Source organism: Nelumbo lutea, chromosome 6 (genome assembly GCF_056320005.1).
Source record: "Nelumbo lutea isolate HS-2025 chromosome 6, American lotus-T2T, whole genome shotgun sequence".
In the NCBI taxonomy this organism is placed as follows: domain Eukaryota; kingdom Viridiplantae; phylum Streptophyta; class Magnoliopsida; order Proteales; family Nelumbonaceae; genus Nelumbo; species Nelumbo lutea.
In genome coordinates this window covers 71247005-71263532 of record NC_142689.1, presented here as the reverse complement: position 1 = coordinate 71263532, position 16528 = coordinate 71247005, and the positions used below count along the sequence as shown (strand labels likewise).

General features: G+C 36.0%; 1 protein-coding gene across 1 annotated transcript in view; it reads left to right on the top strand.

The window, feature by feature from the left end:
* LOC148849577 (uncharacterized) overlaps positions 1-8768 on the top strand; it is a 54996-nt gene extending 46228 nt beyond the window's left edge. Inside the window, exons 9-17 of the mRNA XM_088951478.1 lie at positions 1508-1609; positions 1691-2020; positions 2243-2326; positions 2422-2580; positions 2666-2749; positions 5555-5692; positions 7287-7399; positions 7726-7895; positions 8523-8768. Coding sequence (XP_088807604.1) covers positions 1508-1609; positions 1691-2020; positions 2243-2326; positions 2422-2580; positions 2666-2749; positions 5555-5692; positions 7287-7399; positions 7726-7895; positions 8523-8635 — 1293 coding nt within the window. The 3' untranslated portion in view covers positions 8636-8768. The remainder of the gene's footprint in view (positions 1-1507; positions 1610-1690; positions 2021-2242; positions 2327-2421; positions 2581-2665; positions 2750-5554; positions 5693-7286; positions 7400-7725; positions 7896-8522) is intronic.
* Positions 8769-16528: the final 7760 nt, after the last annotated feature.

Below are 16528 nucleotides of genomic sequence, written 5' to 3'. Positions count from 1 at the left end.
ATCGGTTGTTGCTCGGTCTTCAGCTGAAGCAGAATACAGGGCCATGGCACATGGAGTTTCTAAACTATTATGGCTAAAATCATTGATGAAGGAACTTGGGGTTGAACATGACAAGCCAATGATGTTGTATTGTGATAATCAGGCTGCCATCAACTTTGCTCACAATCCAGTGCAACATGATAGAACTAAGCATATTAAAGTTGATTGACACTTCAATAGAGAAAGGGTCTCTTCGGGTGAAGTATGTCTTCCTTTCATCTCATCTAAATGACAGATGGCAGATTTTCTCACCAAAGGCATTCCCAAGGCAAAACTTCAGCATGATACTAGCAAGCTTGGCATGATTGACATCTATGCTCAGCTTGAGGGGTAGTGTAGAGAAGATGGGCCGAATGGCCCATAGGCTATTTATTCTTTCTTACTGTTTATGTTCTTTTTTGTAATGGGCCTTATTCCGGGCCCAGCCTTTCTATGTTATGTTCTTTGTAATTTCTTGCCCAACTAAGGGCCTCCTTGTAATTATTCAAATATATCTTAATAAAATAGTGTTAGGGTGCTGAGAGGGAGTAATGTTTGAAACTCTCACTCTCAAAACCCTCATTGCCGAACTCTCAAGGTCTGTTTTCTTCAGTTTTCTTCAAAGACGTCAAGATGCTACTAGAGGAATCTAACGCGAAATACAATGAAGTAGTAGACAAACATAGGCACAAGGTGTTCCAAGAAGGAGATCTAGTGATGGCTCACCTCAGAAAAGATGATTTTGAGTTTTTGTGTCTGAAATGATTAGGAAATTTTCCTTTTTATTGAATGTGATTTTTTAGGAAGTTTTAGTTCAATTAAGAATTTACTATTTTAGTTGGGAGTTGTGTATATATAAGACTATTGTACATGTTAATCATATAGTGAATTGAATACATGTTTCTAGTGACTTGTAGGGTTGATGACAGAAAATTGAAGAACTTTGTTTTATTTTAGATGTGGTTGAAAGTCAAGGATTTTAGTTGATAATTTGTGAGCACCATCAGGTATACAAGGGGAGCTGACTGTTTTTAGGTGATCATTTGTGAGAAGTTGATGGTTGGTGTTTTCAAAATGTGAGGTGGCAGTGTTCCTTTGTGGGTTGTGGTTATGGATCATTTTTAGAGTGAACTCATGTTGTTTAATTCTGATTGGTGGTCCTTATTTGTTGATAAAGAAATGCAGAAATGTGTCTTTGTTGGATTTTGGTTTGATTTTTTTTTCCTGATTTGGTCTTGTTGGGGATATTGTTGTTGATGGGGGTGGTTGGAGTGACTGCTTTTATCTCACACATGTAAGTTGCTGCATATGCTTGCTGGGCAGGTGTCTCACACTTAAGTGTGTTCAGTACTTGTGGGTAGCTGATTGAAAAACAATGTTATGGTCTTCTGGAAGTGCACATTTTATTGGTGTTTTAGCAGGTTTTTTTTATTGTATGATGTACCTTTCTGTTAAACTGACTATTGATGTTGAAATTTTGATTTCACAGACTGGAGCCATGAGGCTTGGCCGGGATGCTATTGTTCTTACCCAGACTAGTAACTCCAGATCTGTAGCTTTTCTTTCACAGTCATTAAATGCAGGGAGAGATGTAAGAACCATTAGATTCCGTCACGTCTGTGCTTAAGGGTTTTACTTTCATCTAGATGTTCATACTCTGGTTTTAATGCAGAATGTGGAAATTCCTATTATAAGCTACTGCAGACAGGGGCAATTCATGGAAAGGGACACAAGTGTTCAGTCTGAAGCTTTGGCAGAGTATAACTTGAAATGTATTAGAAACTACTCACCTTTCAATGAGTATTTTATTGGTGAAAAATCAGCATTATTTAATGCTGAAGGCACAGGAACACAAATATACATATGGAATTTAGATGAATGGGGATCGGATTATTGTTTGGATTGGCAATCTGGGAAGAGTGGGGAAAGCTCCTCCAACAAATGTGATATACTAATTCGTTCTAGACGGATCAGGTCTCGTCCTGGCCAAATTAGCAAATTGGTCAGTAATCCATTTTTTTCATTAATGAAATTATTTTCCAAGGGATTCTGAAGCATTACTTTTCAAATGGAAGAATATCTAATAACTGTATAGTTTTTTTTCATCTTTGTATAATTTGATGTTCTTTTAATATGATATTTTTATATTGAAATTCGTTGAACTTCATGCTTATACTTTTTTATGCATTGATATGGTCCTCTGATTTTGTTGTCTTATTTAAAGGTTCCATTAGATTATTCACTTCGATCTTACTTGGAGGTCATCTTTTTAGATCCACGAATGAAGATAAGTGTTCAAGGTTCATTAGTAAGTCCTTGTTCCTTGTTATATGCTTTGCATATACTATACTGCTTCAAATAGAATTTTGTTTTTTTATTCTTTTTACAATATCTTTTTGACAGGTTAAAAGTCGACCCCTGGCAAAGTTCCTAAGTAAGACTAAGATTGTAAAAGGCGAGATAATGGGAAAACCTGTTAGCTTGACTGTTGGATGCTGTCAAAAAGAGTGGGAGCGGGTGAATTGTGGAATATTTTTGTACTGGCATGGCCGCTTGATTGAGGTATGATTCTCTCTTTGCGATCAAAACTTCTCGAGAAAGCGTAAAATTTAAAATTTCTCTGTGATCAAAATTTCCCATTTTGTAGGCCTATAAAAGGGTTGGTGGAATGGTTCATAATGCAGACATGGGCCGTGGCATAATTGGTGTCATAGATGTTACAAATGTAATGGTAGGATATTCTTTTCTGAAATAATTCTCTCTGGCAAAGTTTCTCCTTGCTGTTTTACTTTTCAAGGTCATTAGATTTCATTTCAGCTGTTTCTTTTATGAAGGTTGTGTTACCATCCACTCTAGCACTTTGGCACTAGATTTATGGGGCCATAGCCTTAAAAATGATGATAATGATTCCAACCTAGAGGCTAAATCTTTTAGTTGTATTACTGAATTCAGGTTATGCTTGGGAATTTCCATAGACCGTGAATGTCCTTTCTGACTTTTAAATATACAAAAGCATTGAATGGTTGGATCAACTGTCTGGTTCATTGTTAAACTGGATATCGTAGTAAGGAACAACCAAACAGTAAGCTGAACTCCTTACATGTGTCACATTTTTGGCACAATTTAGAGTAAACCTGGGATTGCAGTCATTGGGCTGGGCAAGAGTAACTAGGAAGCATTTGGAATGGCTCTGTATTATGACCATGTCACATCAGCATTATCTCTACCAAATGTATTTCTTACAGAAAAGTTGCTTAACTGTGGTTGTGCAGTATGATTAATAAAAAAACGAAGCTTTGCCAAAAAAAAAACGCAGTTTTATTCCCAATTCCAGCTAAATGGGTTGCAATGTTAGAAAAAGTATGAGATACTTCTTATGGAGGGGTTGGAAGGAGGAATCTAAATGTCATCTGGTAAATTGGAAGAAAATCTGCACCTCCAGGGCCAAGGGGGGTTTAGGGATAAGATTGGTGAAGGATGTTAACACAGCTTAGCTAGGGATTAGGGAAATGGCTGTGGAGATTCAATGAACACACTGACAGTTTGTGGAGAAGATTAGTTGTCTCAAAATGCGGATCTGGTAACAGGGAGTAGGAGACATAAGAGGTAAGATCCCCCTACAGTTGTTCAGTATGGAAGGCAATCCAGAAAATTCATCCTCAGATTTTGAAGGGCATAAAATATGAAATGGGGAGTTGCCATAGGGTGCTTTTCTGGAAGGATTACTGGTGTGGGGATGGCCCCCTAATGACCCCATTGTACCTGGAACCCTCTGTTCAGGAGTAATTTAAACGTTTGGGAGGTGGAGTCTTTGATAAACTTGCCGCAGATTTCATACCACTCCAAGATCTCTGGTACAGGGGAGGACAAACGGAAATGGTTGTATGAGAATTCGGTCTCATTCTCAGTGAAATCCTTTTTCAATGGCCTATCAAGGGAGCATACCTCTCTCTTCCCGAGTAACATCTGGATCAGGTCTATACTGATGTGAAGACTACTAGCCATTTATTACTGCACTGTTACTTAGGAGGTAAGTTTGCTGGAGCTTTTTGTAGTTAAGTTGTGTTTCCCGGCTGATGTGAAGGGCTTTATAGAGGCTTGGTTCTGGGCTGTGTGGGGTGAAAGAAATAACAGACTTTTTGAAGGGAGACAGATGTCCAAAGAAGATGTGCTCAACAGGATTCTGTTCTCATGGCTGTCAAATCACTCACTTTTTAAAAACAGGCACACTTGTTCTTTTAAATCACTGGTTACAATTATAATAGTGGAAATAGAAGTAAAAAATGGTATCTGCTATCACTGTCTAACCACTTAAATATAGTTATATAGTGACAGGAATTGTAATCAGTGATTTAAAAGGCGTGCCTTAGGCGCACAGGCGAGGCACATTTTGGGGTATGCGCCTCGCCCAGGTCCTAGGTGCACCCCTTTGAAAGGCATGTGCCTTTATACAATTTTGCGCCTTTTGCCTTTTTTGAGTCTAACGGCTGGGTTGGGGGCTCTGCCCCTGGACCCCCGACCACACCCCTCGAGGCAAGCCCGAACAAATCTATGTTTGGGTTTGAAATTCTTATTTTGCACATGAAAAATAATGATTTCATAACTTTAATTGCTTTTTAAGAAGATATTTTATTCGAATGAATGAATAAACAACAGACTTGTTTGGACTTCGGAGAGAGAGCGAAGCGAGCAAGAAATAAGAGTTCAAATCATCCCCCCACAAGATTGCCCCCCATAACGTCCCACAACACATCACCACCGTGTATTGGGAACATCTCCCAATGATGACATCATCATTTCTGGGATTATCATTGGGAGATGTTCCCAATACAAGGCGGGGATGTGCTGTGGGACGTTGTGGGGGGCTGATTTGGTCTTGAGAAATAAGAATTTCAAACCCTAACATAGACTTGTTCGGGCTTGCCTTGAGGGGTGTGGTACAAAAGCGACTCATAGAATCAAGAATGCAATATGTTTTACATCACATTAGCTACTTGAAGCAATGCAATTAAAAAAAAAAGAGAGATTGTGGACTTTACATGCTTGAAAATGCTTTATATGTTTGCTTTTCTTTTTAAATTTTCATTTGAATACGCTTTACATGTTATGTTTATGTATTTTAATTTTAGATAATTGGCTTTTTTAAACATTAATTTTAAAATTTATGTTTATATTTTTTATTAACATTATGTTTAATTTTTTTTTTGCATTTTTTAAAAGTTTTTTGGCATTTTTTTTTCGAAAATTTGACTTTTTTTACCTTTTTTTTGTAGTTTTGTGCCTTTTTTAAATTGGCCCTTGCGCCTTTTTTGCACCTTGTGCTTTTAAAACACTCATTGGTATAGTGGAAATAGAAGTAGCAACAGTGAAATAATTGTTCCTCTTTTCACATTTATGTTCTCACATGGATGTAAAGCTCAGTCATAGTTTCTGAGGATCTTGTGTAATGCAGTACTTGAAATAAAAGTGGACAAATTTAATAGCTCATGCACGTCTAAGTTTACATCCTAATGCTTTCCTTGTTGCATTTCTACAGAGTGATGGGAATGGTCATGTCTGGGTGCACAACAATAAGCAAGGTTTCCAGGACTGTGAAGCTTATGCTGTACTTGAGAGTTGGTTGGGTAATGAAGCTGATAAATATTGGGATGAAAATTACGATTCACTTCTCTTGGTATGTTATCAGTGATTCCTCATTCTTGTGGTAATTTTGATTCTTCATTTTCTTTGTGGAGTGTCAACTCAATATTTGACCTTTAAGTAAATAATGTTTTTAGTGCATGGTCCAGTGTTCATATTTGTATAGGCGAAACTGTCTCTTTTATTTTTAGTGCATGATCCAGTGTTCTTTTTTAATTTTGAGATGTATAGGTGAAACTGTCTCTTTTATTCTATTAACTTGTAATACAAGAATATCGAAGCATGACCCCAACTTATAAGTCCATTGGTGGTATTTTCATAATTCCTTGAGATAGGATGAAGATTGAAGGAATTGTACTTCTGTATCCTCTATTGCTTGAAATAGCATGACCCCAACTTGTACTGCATCACTACCTCTCCCAAGACTCCTGATTGCTGGGACCAAGACTGCGTAATGGCATTTTATGATTTTCAAGACATTATACTTTGGATGGTGGAATCAGATGGTCAAAATCATCATCTAAGCCTTGCCAACTATGGGCATGTTTGGTAGCATTGCCATTTCCTAGAAAAATGGTGTCATATAAGTTCCAACTAAGTGTTTCTTGTTAGACGGTCTAATCTTCTGTTCGGTAATCCGTTTTTCTAAAAATCACATTTCCTCAGAACTCAAGAAAGTCAAGTTTCTGTGAAATGTTTTTCATGGTGTTTCTTGCTATGGCTCACTGTTGCTTGTAATTGTTGGATGATCAGGTGTAGATGTGGCAGCAACACTATGCTGTTATCAAGCGACAATGTACCATGTACTAAATTAATCAAGATACAAAAGTAAATGTTTTTTCTTGTGAAATGTATAATATGAATGATATGGAGTTCGAAAATTGGGATAAAAGCACTGAGAATGCTCTAGTTTTTATATATTTTTGTAGTACAAAGTATGGCTATATTTGTGAGTATTCATATTTTAGTAGATTATGCATACCTTTACATGTAAATATGCTGAACATTTCATTCTGTATTTTTAGTGATATCTATTCAACTCAACAAATTAACTGCTCACTCTGATGTTCCTAATGTATTATCCATTATAAGCAAAGTATGCACAACTAAGTTTCTCTTTCTTGTGCCCAAACAATTGAATAACCATTATTTGAAATTTTAATTCGATTATAGATAGTCAACTTTTTAGCTTTCGGAGTATATGGAATTTGAAAATTTAATGAAGGATGAATTCTTCACTTAATTTTAGCAATAATTCTGTAGTTCTATATTGCATACAACTCAAATATTACCCCCCTCTCTTTGCCTGGTGTTCCCTGGTGCAATTCTGATTTGTAGTTTACAATCATTAGAATCACCACCATGGTGCTAGGTGTGCCTAATGCCTTTACTAAAGACAATAAAAATAAAAATATGATGTAAGCTTTAGAGGTTATGTTAATTTGAATATGATTTCTAGATGTATGATTTTGCATCTTGCAAAGTAAATCATGATGTAAACTTTTGTTTTATCATTGCGAGTAACTATGAACAATGATTCTTAATCATTTTTTGGTAAGTTATTATTTTGTTTTTTTATTGGTAGCATCACATGCTAATATTTTATCCTTAACCCTTTGGTAATCCAGGTGAAGGGTGATTCATGCTACAAACCTGATGAGGAGTGGGTGCAGTGTGACAAATGTAGAAAGTGGAGGAAATTGGAAAGTGGCTTTGATACCAGGAAGTTACCTCAAGAATGGTATATTCATATCATTTTTCTGTCTAGATTTCTGTAAAATCGTGATTGGTAGTTATACATTCGTCAGGGTGCTTGGATCTTTTAACAATGGTTGATTGTTATCTTTAGATACTTTGGTCATTAGAAAATTGAATGACTGTACAAGAAATAGGAATTATTTGTACTTTCTAGAATGCCATTCTGTATGATATGTAGTACTGGATTAGTGTCAGTCATAAGAAATAGAAATATTGAACTGGGATATAGGTTTCATCTAAGTGAATTATTTTTATCTGTTGGTATAATGTTTATTAGCGCACTAGTGAGCAGGAATGTTTTGACTGTAGGTTTTGCCAGTTGGAGCCTTACAATGGAAGTTGTAAAACTCCTGAAGAACTAGCTGAGCCTGGAGTGATTACTGTAGCTGCAAAGAGATCTGGATATGAATTGGATCAGAAGTATGCTACTTGTGAAGAAGCTATGCAGAAAGTACATACCACCAAACACAAATTATCAGGTAGGTTTTCGAAGTACGAACTTTTTTTTTTGTCATTTCTGCATGCTAGGTTGGTTGAGTAATTTGAGGTTTTTATTTCTGCGTTTTAGGAAGAATAGGATCTGGGGCTGCATGAGAGATAAGGAGAAAACAAAAGGAGCTTTGTTTTAGTAATCCGATTAACTACTTTTAGCCTTAAGCATAATAGAACACTGTCAGCAATTCATGAATTGGACGGGTTTTTGCAAGAAGAAATTGAATAGAACTGTATATAAATGGAAAACTTTGTAGAATATTTGGAATTGTTATAAATGCATTTGATGCCTAGATAATTAGACATAAAAGGCAAATTTTATCCAAAAATTTAATGTATCAGACACATTTTTGCTAGTGGCTATTGCTCAGTGAAGTGTGAGAATGTGGGTTTGAGTCAGTGGCCACTTTTTGAAGAAAAAAAAATGACAGGTTCCTTGTATTTTTGGAACTGAATAAAAAGTGTAAAATACAAATTTTTCCTAGTTGGTATGCACCAAGGAGCAACACTCTGTCATGGTTCAACATGGATCCTGTGCCCTGCATCCGTAGGTGTTAGTTTTCCCCAACAAATAACATCCTTCTGACTTTTGGCTTCTTGTTTGGATTTATCAGGTGATAGCGATGAGGACAGAAGTACATTGGAGGATAATCAGGATGTAAAACATAGAGGAGTCGTATTGAAAAGGCTTAGAAGGGGTCCCGCAAGGGCCCATAAGAAGGCCTAGGAGAGGTAGAAATTTGCTGCGTTTTCACTGCTGTACAGGCTTATTTGTTTTGGCTAAAGAGCATTACCATGTTGATGGTTACTAGATCCTTGTGTCAATGTTAATCTATATAACATTGTGCCTTCTAGTTGCGTAAGATTTACTCCTGTAGGGTAATCATGGATGAACGCCATTTTCATTATCCAATCCACGCCAATTCTTGCTTTGGCCATAAACGGCTGCAGCTATTGTCTATGGACAACTCCGGTTCCTGGAAAAGACCTAGTGTTAGATCCTTAGATCCATTGCTACTTCCCGAATATAATCTTCCATCTTTCTCAGCCCAAAGTTTGAAGTACTGGGAACGCAAGGTTTATCGGAAATTGCCTTTCACGTTTCTGTCTTTTGGTGCGTAATTCTGGCTAGGGATGCAACTTGGGTGGTTTAGGGTTTGGCTTTTTTTTTGTCAAAATTTGACTGAAGCCCTGAGCCTAAAGCATTGTAAATTGCTAACTTGTGCCGAACCCAAATTGTACTATTGTAGCCCTACTCAAAGGGTTAATTATAAGGTTCAAATTTGAATTTGAAAAATTGTTTAAATATAGAACGTACTACTCACATATGAAAAGAAACCAAACATTGGGTTTCCATATGTACCACGTTCAGGCCCTTTTGCTGGGTATCGGCCAATGCGGCCTGATAGATTGCTAAATTTTAAAACTTGAATGAAACAATGTGTTCAGATCGTTAAAAGTTAAAACTTGGCGATGAAGGCTGAACTGAACTAGTGATATCTTGGATTCTTGGGTTCCCTTGGCAAGTGGTGTATCCCTCGTAGTCATAATAATTAATGCTACTTTGGTATTTAAAGATCGTCCCATTTAGGGCTGTTTACGGGTCGGGTTGGGTCGGTTTATTGATGTTTTTCCAACCGATTTGACCTGGTCGGGTTACCTGAAATTGAAATCAAAACCGATCCTGTGTGTAAGCAAAATCGACCTGATCGATTTGAATCAGTTTGGGTTGGTTTTAGCTCTATTTAGTGGTGACTTAGTTGTTGTACAACCTAATTTAACTAGGATAGAGACAACTTAGTTAAGTAGGAACTAAGTAGGTTGTAATTACTAACTAAGAATTAGATACTAAGTTGGTTTGGTGTGAAAACTGAAACTGAATCGAATCATTGGTTTATGATTTTTTATAACCCGAAACTGAACGGTGCTGAAAAAAACCCAGCCAACTCGGGTTGGATTGGTCTGGGTTGGGTCTTCTTATGAACAGTCCTAGTCCCATCACTCCATGTAGTTTAAACGGGTTGAGAGAGAGGATTTGGGGTTCCAAATAACAACCCTACATGATATGTTCAATCATATAGTACCTTCCTATTTAGGGCCTTAGGCTGAGGCTTAAACGTCTTGATAGTGTCAAGCTCCCCAAACCCATTTAAAGGTTTTGTTTTGACATCCTCATTGGAGAATATTTGTTAAAATGCAAACGACCATGTGTTAATGACAAGAAAAGAAACCCTCTTCTTCAAATGACAAAAGATGCTTCTATGCACTTCAAATCATCAACCAATACAGCCCTGACGAATTCAGGAGAGAGAGAGAGAGAGGTCCGGCTTACATTGAAACCAAACTTTTCTAGTGTGTGTAACTCTATTAACCATACGTGGTAGAGAGTAGAGACATTTAAAGAGTGGAAATTAAGCTTTGGATGAAATCAGTTTCCACTCTTGTTTGTATGAATTTTCTAGTTTTTTTTCTTCCCTATTGAAGTCCAAATTTGTAGAATATGATGACGTTCTATTAGCTAATGTGATGGATCAAACATCTGATTGGAGATCTTTGGTAGGCAAGCATATGCAACAGGGGATTCTTAACTCTATTTCTGAAAATAAGAGATGTTGAAGGCTTTAAGCTGGATTCAAAAAGTATGGAGGAAGTTGAGTGATTTTCCCAATTCTCAGCCATTTTTCCTTTGCTACTGTTTCTCTCTTTATTTTGGGAACAAGGTCTTGGAATCATCTACAAAAAAAACGGAGGATAATGTGTATATTTCAAACATCTTCACTTCCCCATGAAAAATGAAATATGTGTATAATATCTCTCTGTTGATTGTGAACAAATACAATAAAATAATATGAAAGCTCCAAACGTTACATCATCATCCCAACTAAAATAAAAATATATGAAAATAGTAGATCTTATCCTATGAACTGTCGAATCGAGCTCACTATCCTGTGTCCATTTATTGTTTTATCTTTAATTTCCAAGCTAACTTTTCCTCTCATTTCAGTTCAGATCTCTTGGCACAAAGGACAAATAAAAAATTAATTCTAAGGGTATTTTTCTAAGTAAAAGATATTAAAATTTTGTATAAAAGTAAATCTTCGATCAAATGAAGGTGGGTATGGGTTTGATGTGGAATGAGACTAGGAAGAATCTACAAGCCTTACAATAGAATGCATGGCATATCATACGATTGGGTTTGATTTAGACAATATCTGTTCCATCGATAAAGAGTGGACCAGGTTTGGGTTAAAACCAATTTAAATTAAAACAAATTTTAATAGATTGAATGGTCTAGACATTTAATTTGACTGGTCCAAAATATTCATTAGATTGGATTGGATTGGACCTGGTCTATTTGTAATGGATTCACATTGAATTAGATTGGATTGGATCAAATCAAGTCCAATTAACCCCCCTACCATTAGATGAGAGATCAGTATACTACAACAGGGTTGAGCATGGGTTGGTTCAGTTTGATTCTATGATAGAACCTGGAACCTATCCTGTTGGGATTGGTTCTGGGTTTTTGGAAGTAGAACTTATTCTATGAAAGTCGATTCTAGTTTTGGTGGTTCTAGGGTCTACTCATGGAACCTATTCTTTTTTACTCCTCCTTCAGAAAAATGCATGTTCTTTGAAAACTTGATTATTAGTAAATATAATATATAGTTTAAAACTTATATTATCTTTATTTATTAAAGTGAGTAACTTAATATATAGATTACCATTATATGGTTCAAAACTTATAATTTAAATTTAAATGTTGTAAATATTATTTTTTACATTACTTATTGTACATATTCAAATATTAAAATGAAAACAAATGATCGAATAACTTAATTCAATGGTCAAGTGAGACTATGACCTTTGTAACCATGAGTGATTGGGTACAAATCTTCACATCCCCAGATGTATTTTGGGGTTTATTTCAAGACAAGTTTGATTCCAAGGTAGGTTCCTCCAAGGCTAACCAATGTCGGTTCATTTGGTTGGTTCAGGTAAGATAAACCCCTAACCTTGGATTGGCCTAGGTTGGGATCAGTTCCAAGAATTTTAAATTAGACCCTACCCTTAACAGATTTGGTAGGGTTGGTTAAAGGCCAATTTGAGGTTGGTTCCATTCAGTTTCGGCTGGACCCTACCCATTTGCTCACCCCTATAGCATAGGGAGGTATCACATTTAATATGCACATTTCATTCCAAGTTTTAGGTAGCAATGCCAATACCAATCACATTACTGCTCAAAACACTTGTTCAATACTAGTCAACATAAGTGACAACCAAACAAGCTTCATGTCAAAATACCTATTTTGGAAATTTGACATGAAATGAATTAGGTTCTGTCTGGGAATAGTTCAAATAGAGTGTAGTCAAAACACCTATTTTGGCATTTTGGCATGAAATGCGTTAGGCTCTGTTTTGGGAATAATGCAAATATAAATATGTAGAGTGCATTCTGCTCCATACAAACGCAAAGTTGATTTAGTTTTGCAATATGAATTTATTTTCCGTACCTTTATTTTATATTGATCAATGAATGCAAAGTTTGCCCTCATGCACTTAAGTGGCATGTTCACTCTTCCCAAATGGAGCCTTACCTCTCTAAACATTTGAGCTTAAAGTGGCAGTTGTACGAAAGACAGCCTATAACCACTACAACAACATTTTCATCTATTGAGACCCACCATCTTATAAGTTCCACATCAGGTGTTTGTTTGATAGGGTTTTGACACAACAGCTCCTGGCCTTGAAAGGTGGATACCATCCAGACAACCTATAAGTAATGTTTGGTGAAAACTTATGAAGGACCCAGCACCAGTAGCTGTGAACAAATCAAACGGACAGTGACACTTGCTTAGGTACTCCAATATGAAACCAGAGACTGTGAATATGACCCAAGGAAGCAGTGTCCAAGTAAGGTTTTCTCAGGATATTTCTTGTATATTGTTGTTAGACTAGAGGGCCATATTTTTATTGGGACCTCTAGCATACAACGGTATAATATTTTACTGTTGGAAGGGAGAGCCTTTCTTATCCGAGAATTTACCAACCACTTAGACTTGTTTGTCTTCTTGGATCAAAGGACAATTGTCCCACAAGGTAGGATTAATTTCCCAAAATTTTTCAATTATCTTGCTAAACTTTGACTACACCAAGCAAATAAATAGCTGATATGGTCATTGTTTGTTTAATTGTAAATAAGCACGAAAATGGGAGTCAAGACAGAGATATTTACCCATTGGTGTAGGATATGCCATTGGCCGTAAGATTTATCTATACACCAAGGTTATTCTGAGTTGAGAACATCTGGCCACTCGGATCACCAATTAGATAGCCTAGTTTTGCATTTGTTTTTCAGAAAAAAAAGTCCCACGATAATAACTACAAAGGCATGATATGATGCTGCTATGGACTGCATTGCGTGTGAAACTATTTTTCCTTCTCTTTATCCTCCCTAATTTTTTTTTTCTTCCTAGTAGCCTGGCTCGTATTTGTTGGTTTGATGTTTGGGGCCGAGCTACCCCGCGTAGCTATTCTTAATTCAACCACCCCTAAAAACAAGATCTGATATCATAAAATTAGTAACCAAATCTAGTATCAAACCATTGCTGCATCATAAGCATTGCCAAAATAAGGCTTTTCATTGAATTGAAGCTTCTTTCACTGACTTCTCCAAAGTAATTCAGCCAAAGCTTCAACTAGGAATGGAAATAGGGCAGGTTCGGGGAGGGGATTATATTTTCCGTCCCCAATTCCAATTGAAGATAAAATTTGTCCTCTATCCCCGATCCTCGATGGAGATGGGTTCCCGTGGGGACCTGAATCCCTGAAATTTTTTTTAGATAACAATATTTTAAAAAAATAAATAATATTTTTAATATATATATAATCAGGGTCGAGGTGGGGCAGGGACCTCAATCCTCATCCCCAACCCCGACTCTGGTCGGGGATTACTATTAATTCCTGTCCTTATCCCTGCCCCACCAAAACAATCTCCATCCCCAACTCCATCAAGTCGGGGATGGGAAAAATTGTCATCCCTAACTTCAACCTTCCCAATAATCCCTAAATAACAATTAACAGAAATAATCAGCTCAGTCAAATTACACATCTATACTATTATAAAGCGGATACTTGTATTGGTTTTGGTGTAAATGATAAAAGGTAAATTTGATTACATGGTGTGAACTCATACTTTTACCATATATTAGCACATGTGCATAGCAATTGCCCTTACACTATTCCAAATGGTGTTAGCAAAATTATATAGTTTAAAATAATTCGATCCTTTTGTTTTTTTAAGAGATATGATTTTTTCGTTTATAACTATAACCTATTCGATGATGAATCTATTTCCTCATTTTTTTTAGTACAAAGAAGCGGGTGAGTCTGAGAGCAATGATTGCGTTATTCCTCAATTGCAATTTAGGTCATCAAAGTTCAAGTCTTGGAAACAACCTCTTCATATGTCCACGGCCCACTGGTATAAGGGTGAATTCTAGTGCACTAGTTCATCCTTGTTTAATACAAAGAACTCATTATTAGTCTAATGGTTGGATTTCTACTAGCTTTGCATTCTTGACCCTTGAGTTAGAGTTAGCAGTGATCATTTTCATCTGGTCTAACCCCCCACTTGGAAAATTTGAGCTCGCATTTTGCTTGGAAATTTTATTATATGCCATATATTATAAAAATTATATATATGCATTATGCTCGGTTCCTTGTAAGAAAATAAACAAAATGTTGCAAAAAAAAAAACAATAAAAAAGAAATTGACAAAATAAAAACAATAAAAAAATACAAGAGTTGCAAGAAAAAAGAGGAAGTACAGAGATAACAAAAAAAAAAAAAAAAACAAAAAACAAACAAAAGAATACAAAAGTTTGAATGGACATTTTCATAATTTTATCTTTATGGTGAAGCCCATGAACAAGGTAGAGGAAATCTCAGGGTGGGATTTTGTCACAAGTTAAAGTTTTAGAAGCTAAGTGCCACTCCCTCATTTACCCTAGAAGTTAGTTATAATGATGGGTATAGCTTAAACCAATGCTTGAGAACATATTAGCTAATTTGGTAACTGTTTTACTAGCTGTGGGACCAATCTTTTTACTCCGCACCAAAGTCTCTAACCATAGATGCAAGTAAGGCCCTATTTGGGAAGATTGCATATACAAAAGTAATCACTACAAAATCCCTATTTGAGTGCAAAGTTTGCATCCATTTTTTAATGCAAAATTTGCTCTCACTTTGAACATAAATATGTCTTAAAAATCATGTTTACTGTCATTTTAAAGACAATTGCACTCTTACCAAACACTAGTAAAATAGAGCCCGAGTACAAATATGTACTGAACTGGCATTTACACTCTTCCCAACATAGCATATGAGATTGACCAGTAATATGGTTGGTACGAAGCAAAATGATTGAACCCATAACCACTAAAACAGCTATACTCAACTAATCTTTTATTCATTGGAAAAGTGAAGAAGCTCAGTAAACAGGCAACAAGACTGACAATACTAGTAGCCCAAGTAGTTTGTTTTTAACCTCAAAATTTACAGTGAAGGGATGGCACCTTAAATTTTTATTAAGTATTAACCAAAATCAAAGAAAATATAAAAAAATAAAATACAGGGAAAGAAAAAGAAAAACCCAATAATGGTAAACTCTTCCTGAAGGTCTGAACCACTCAGTCCCACCCAAACAATCAAAAAGAAAAAGTAAAAACATTTAAGAGACTCTCAACACAGGAAGGCTGATATATATTTGGGAAACCATACGTTCATGCGTATTTTTTTCTGCATCTGCTTTTTAGGTAACCAACTTGCAAGTCTTTGTGTTGGGTTTTTCATTTGACTTAATAGATGATAAAAGTGAGAGATTTGTGTTGCCTATTATTTTCTGCTCCGCCTTTCCAGTCATGCTGCATTGATGATGCGTTCTCACCCCAAGTGGGGCCCACTGGTAAATGCACAAAGGGTCATTGTCGTTTATAAAACACTCATTGCATGTTCATGGATTTCCTAAAACCTTCCTATAGTTTGTATTTTACGAGAATACCCCCTAATTTGCAATTGATTTACTTATGACAGTGGAAAATCATAATTTTGACCTTAATATCTATTTAAATAAATTTATATCAAGAATAAATAAAAATAAAAATATAATTTTTGCCCGACATGGCAAATGGCTCTACCGGACCAATTTTTTTATATATAAAAAAGTATTAGGGGTATTTTGGAATAATTAATTATAAGCCCAATGCCCTTGAACATCTTCCACTCACTTTAGGCAATCATATTATTCTTTCTACATGGCAAAAAGAACACTTGTTAGTAAAAAGGTTAGAAACTACAAGGCACAAGGGGTGTTTTAATAAAGCAAAAATTGCATGATAGGTTAAATAAATCCATAAAACTATAGGGATGTTTTAGTAAAAAAATCTTCTCAACACCCAATTGGAGCTGGGTAATAAACTAATAATAATAACTTAAGTCAGTCATGTGGGCATGTGGTGAATAGTCATTTTCTTACAAACCAAGCCTTTTTTTTGGCTCTTTGACATGTAATTTGGCCGGGGTTTTCAAATATTGCATAAACGCCATAAGTCCGTTCATG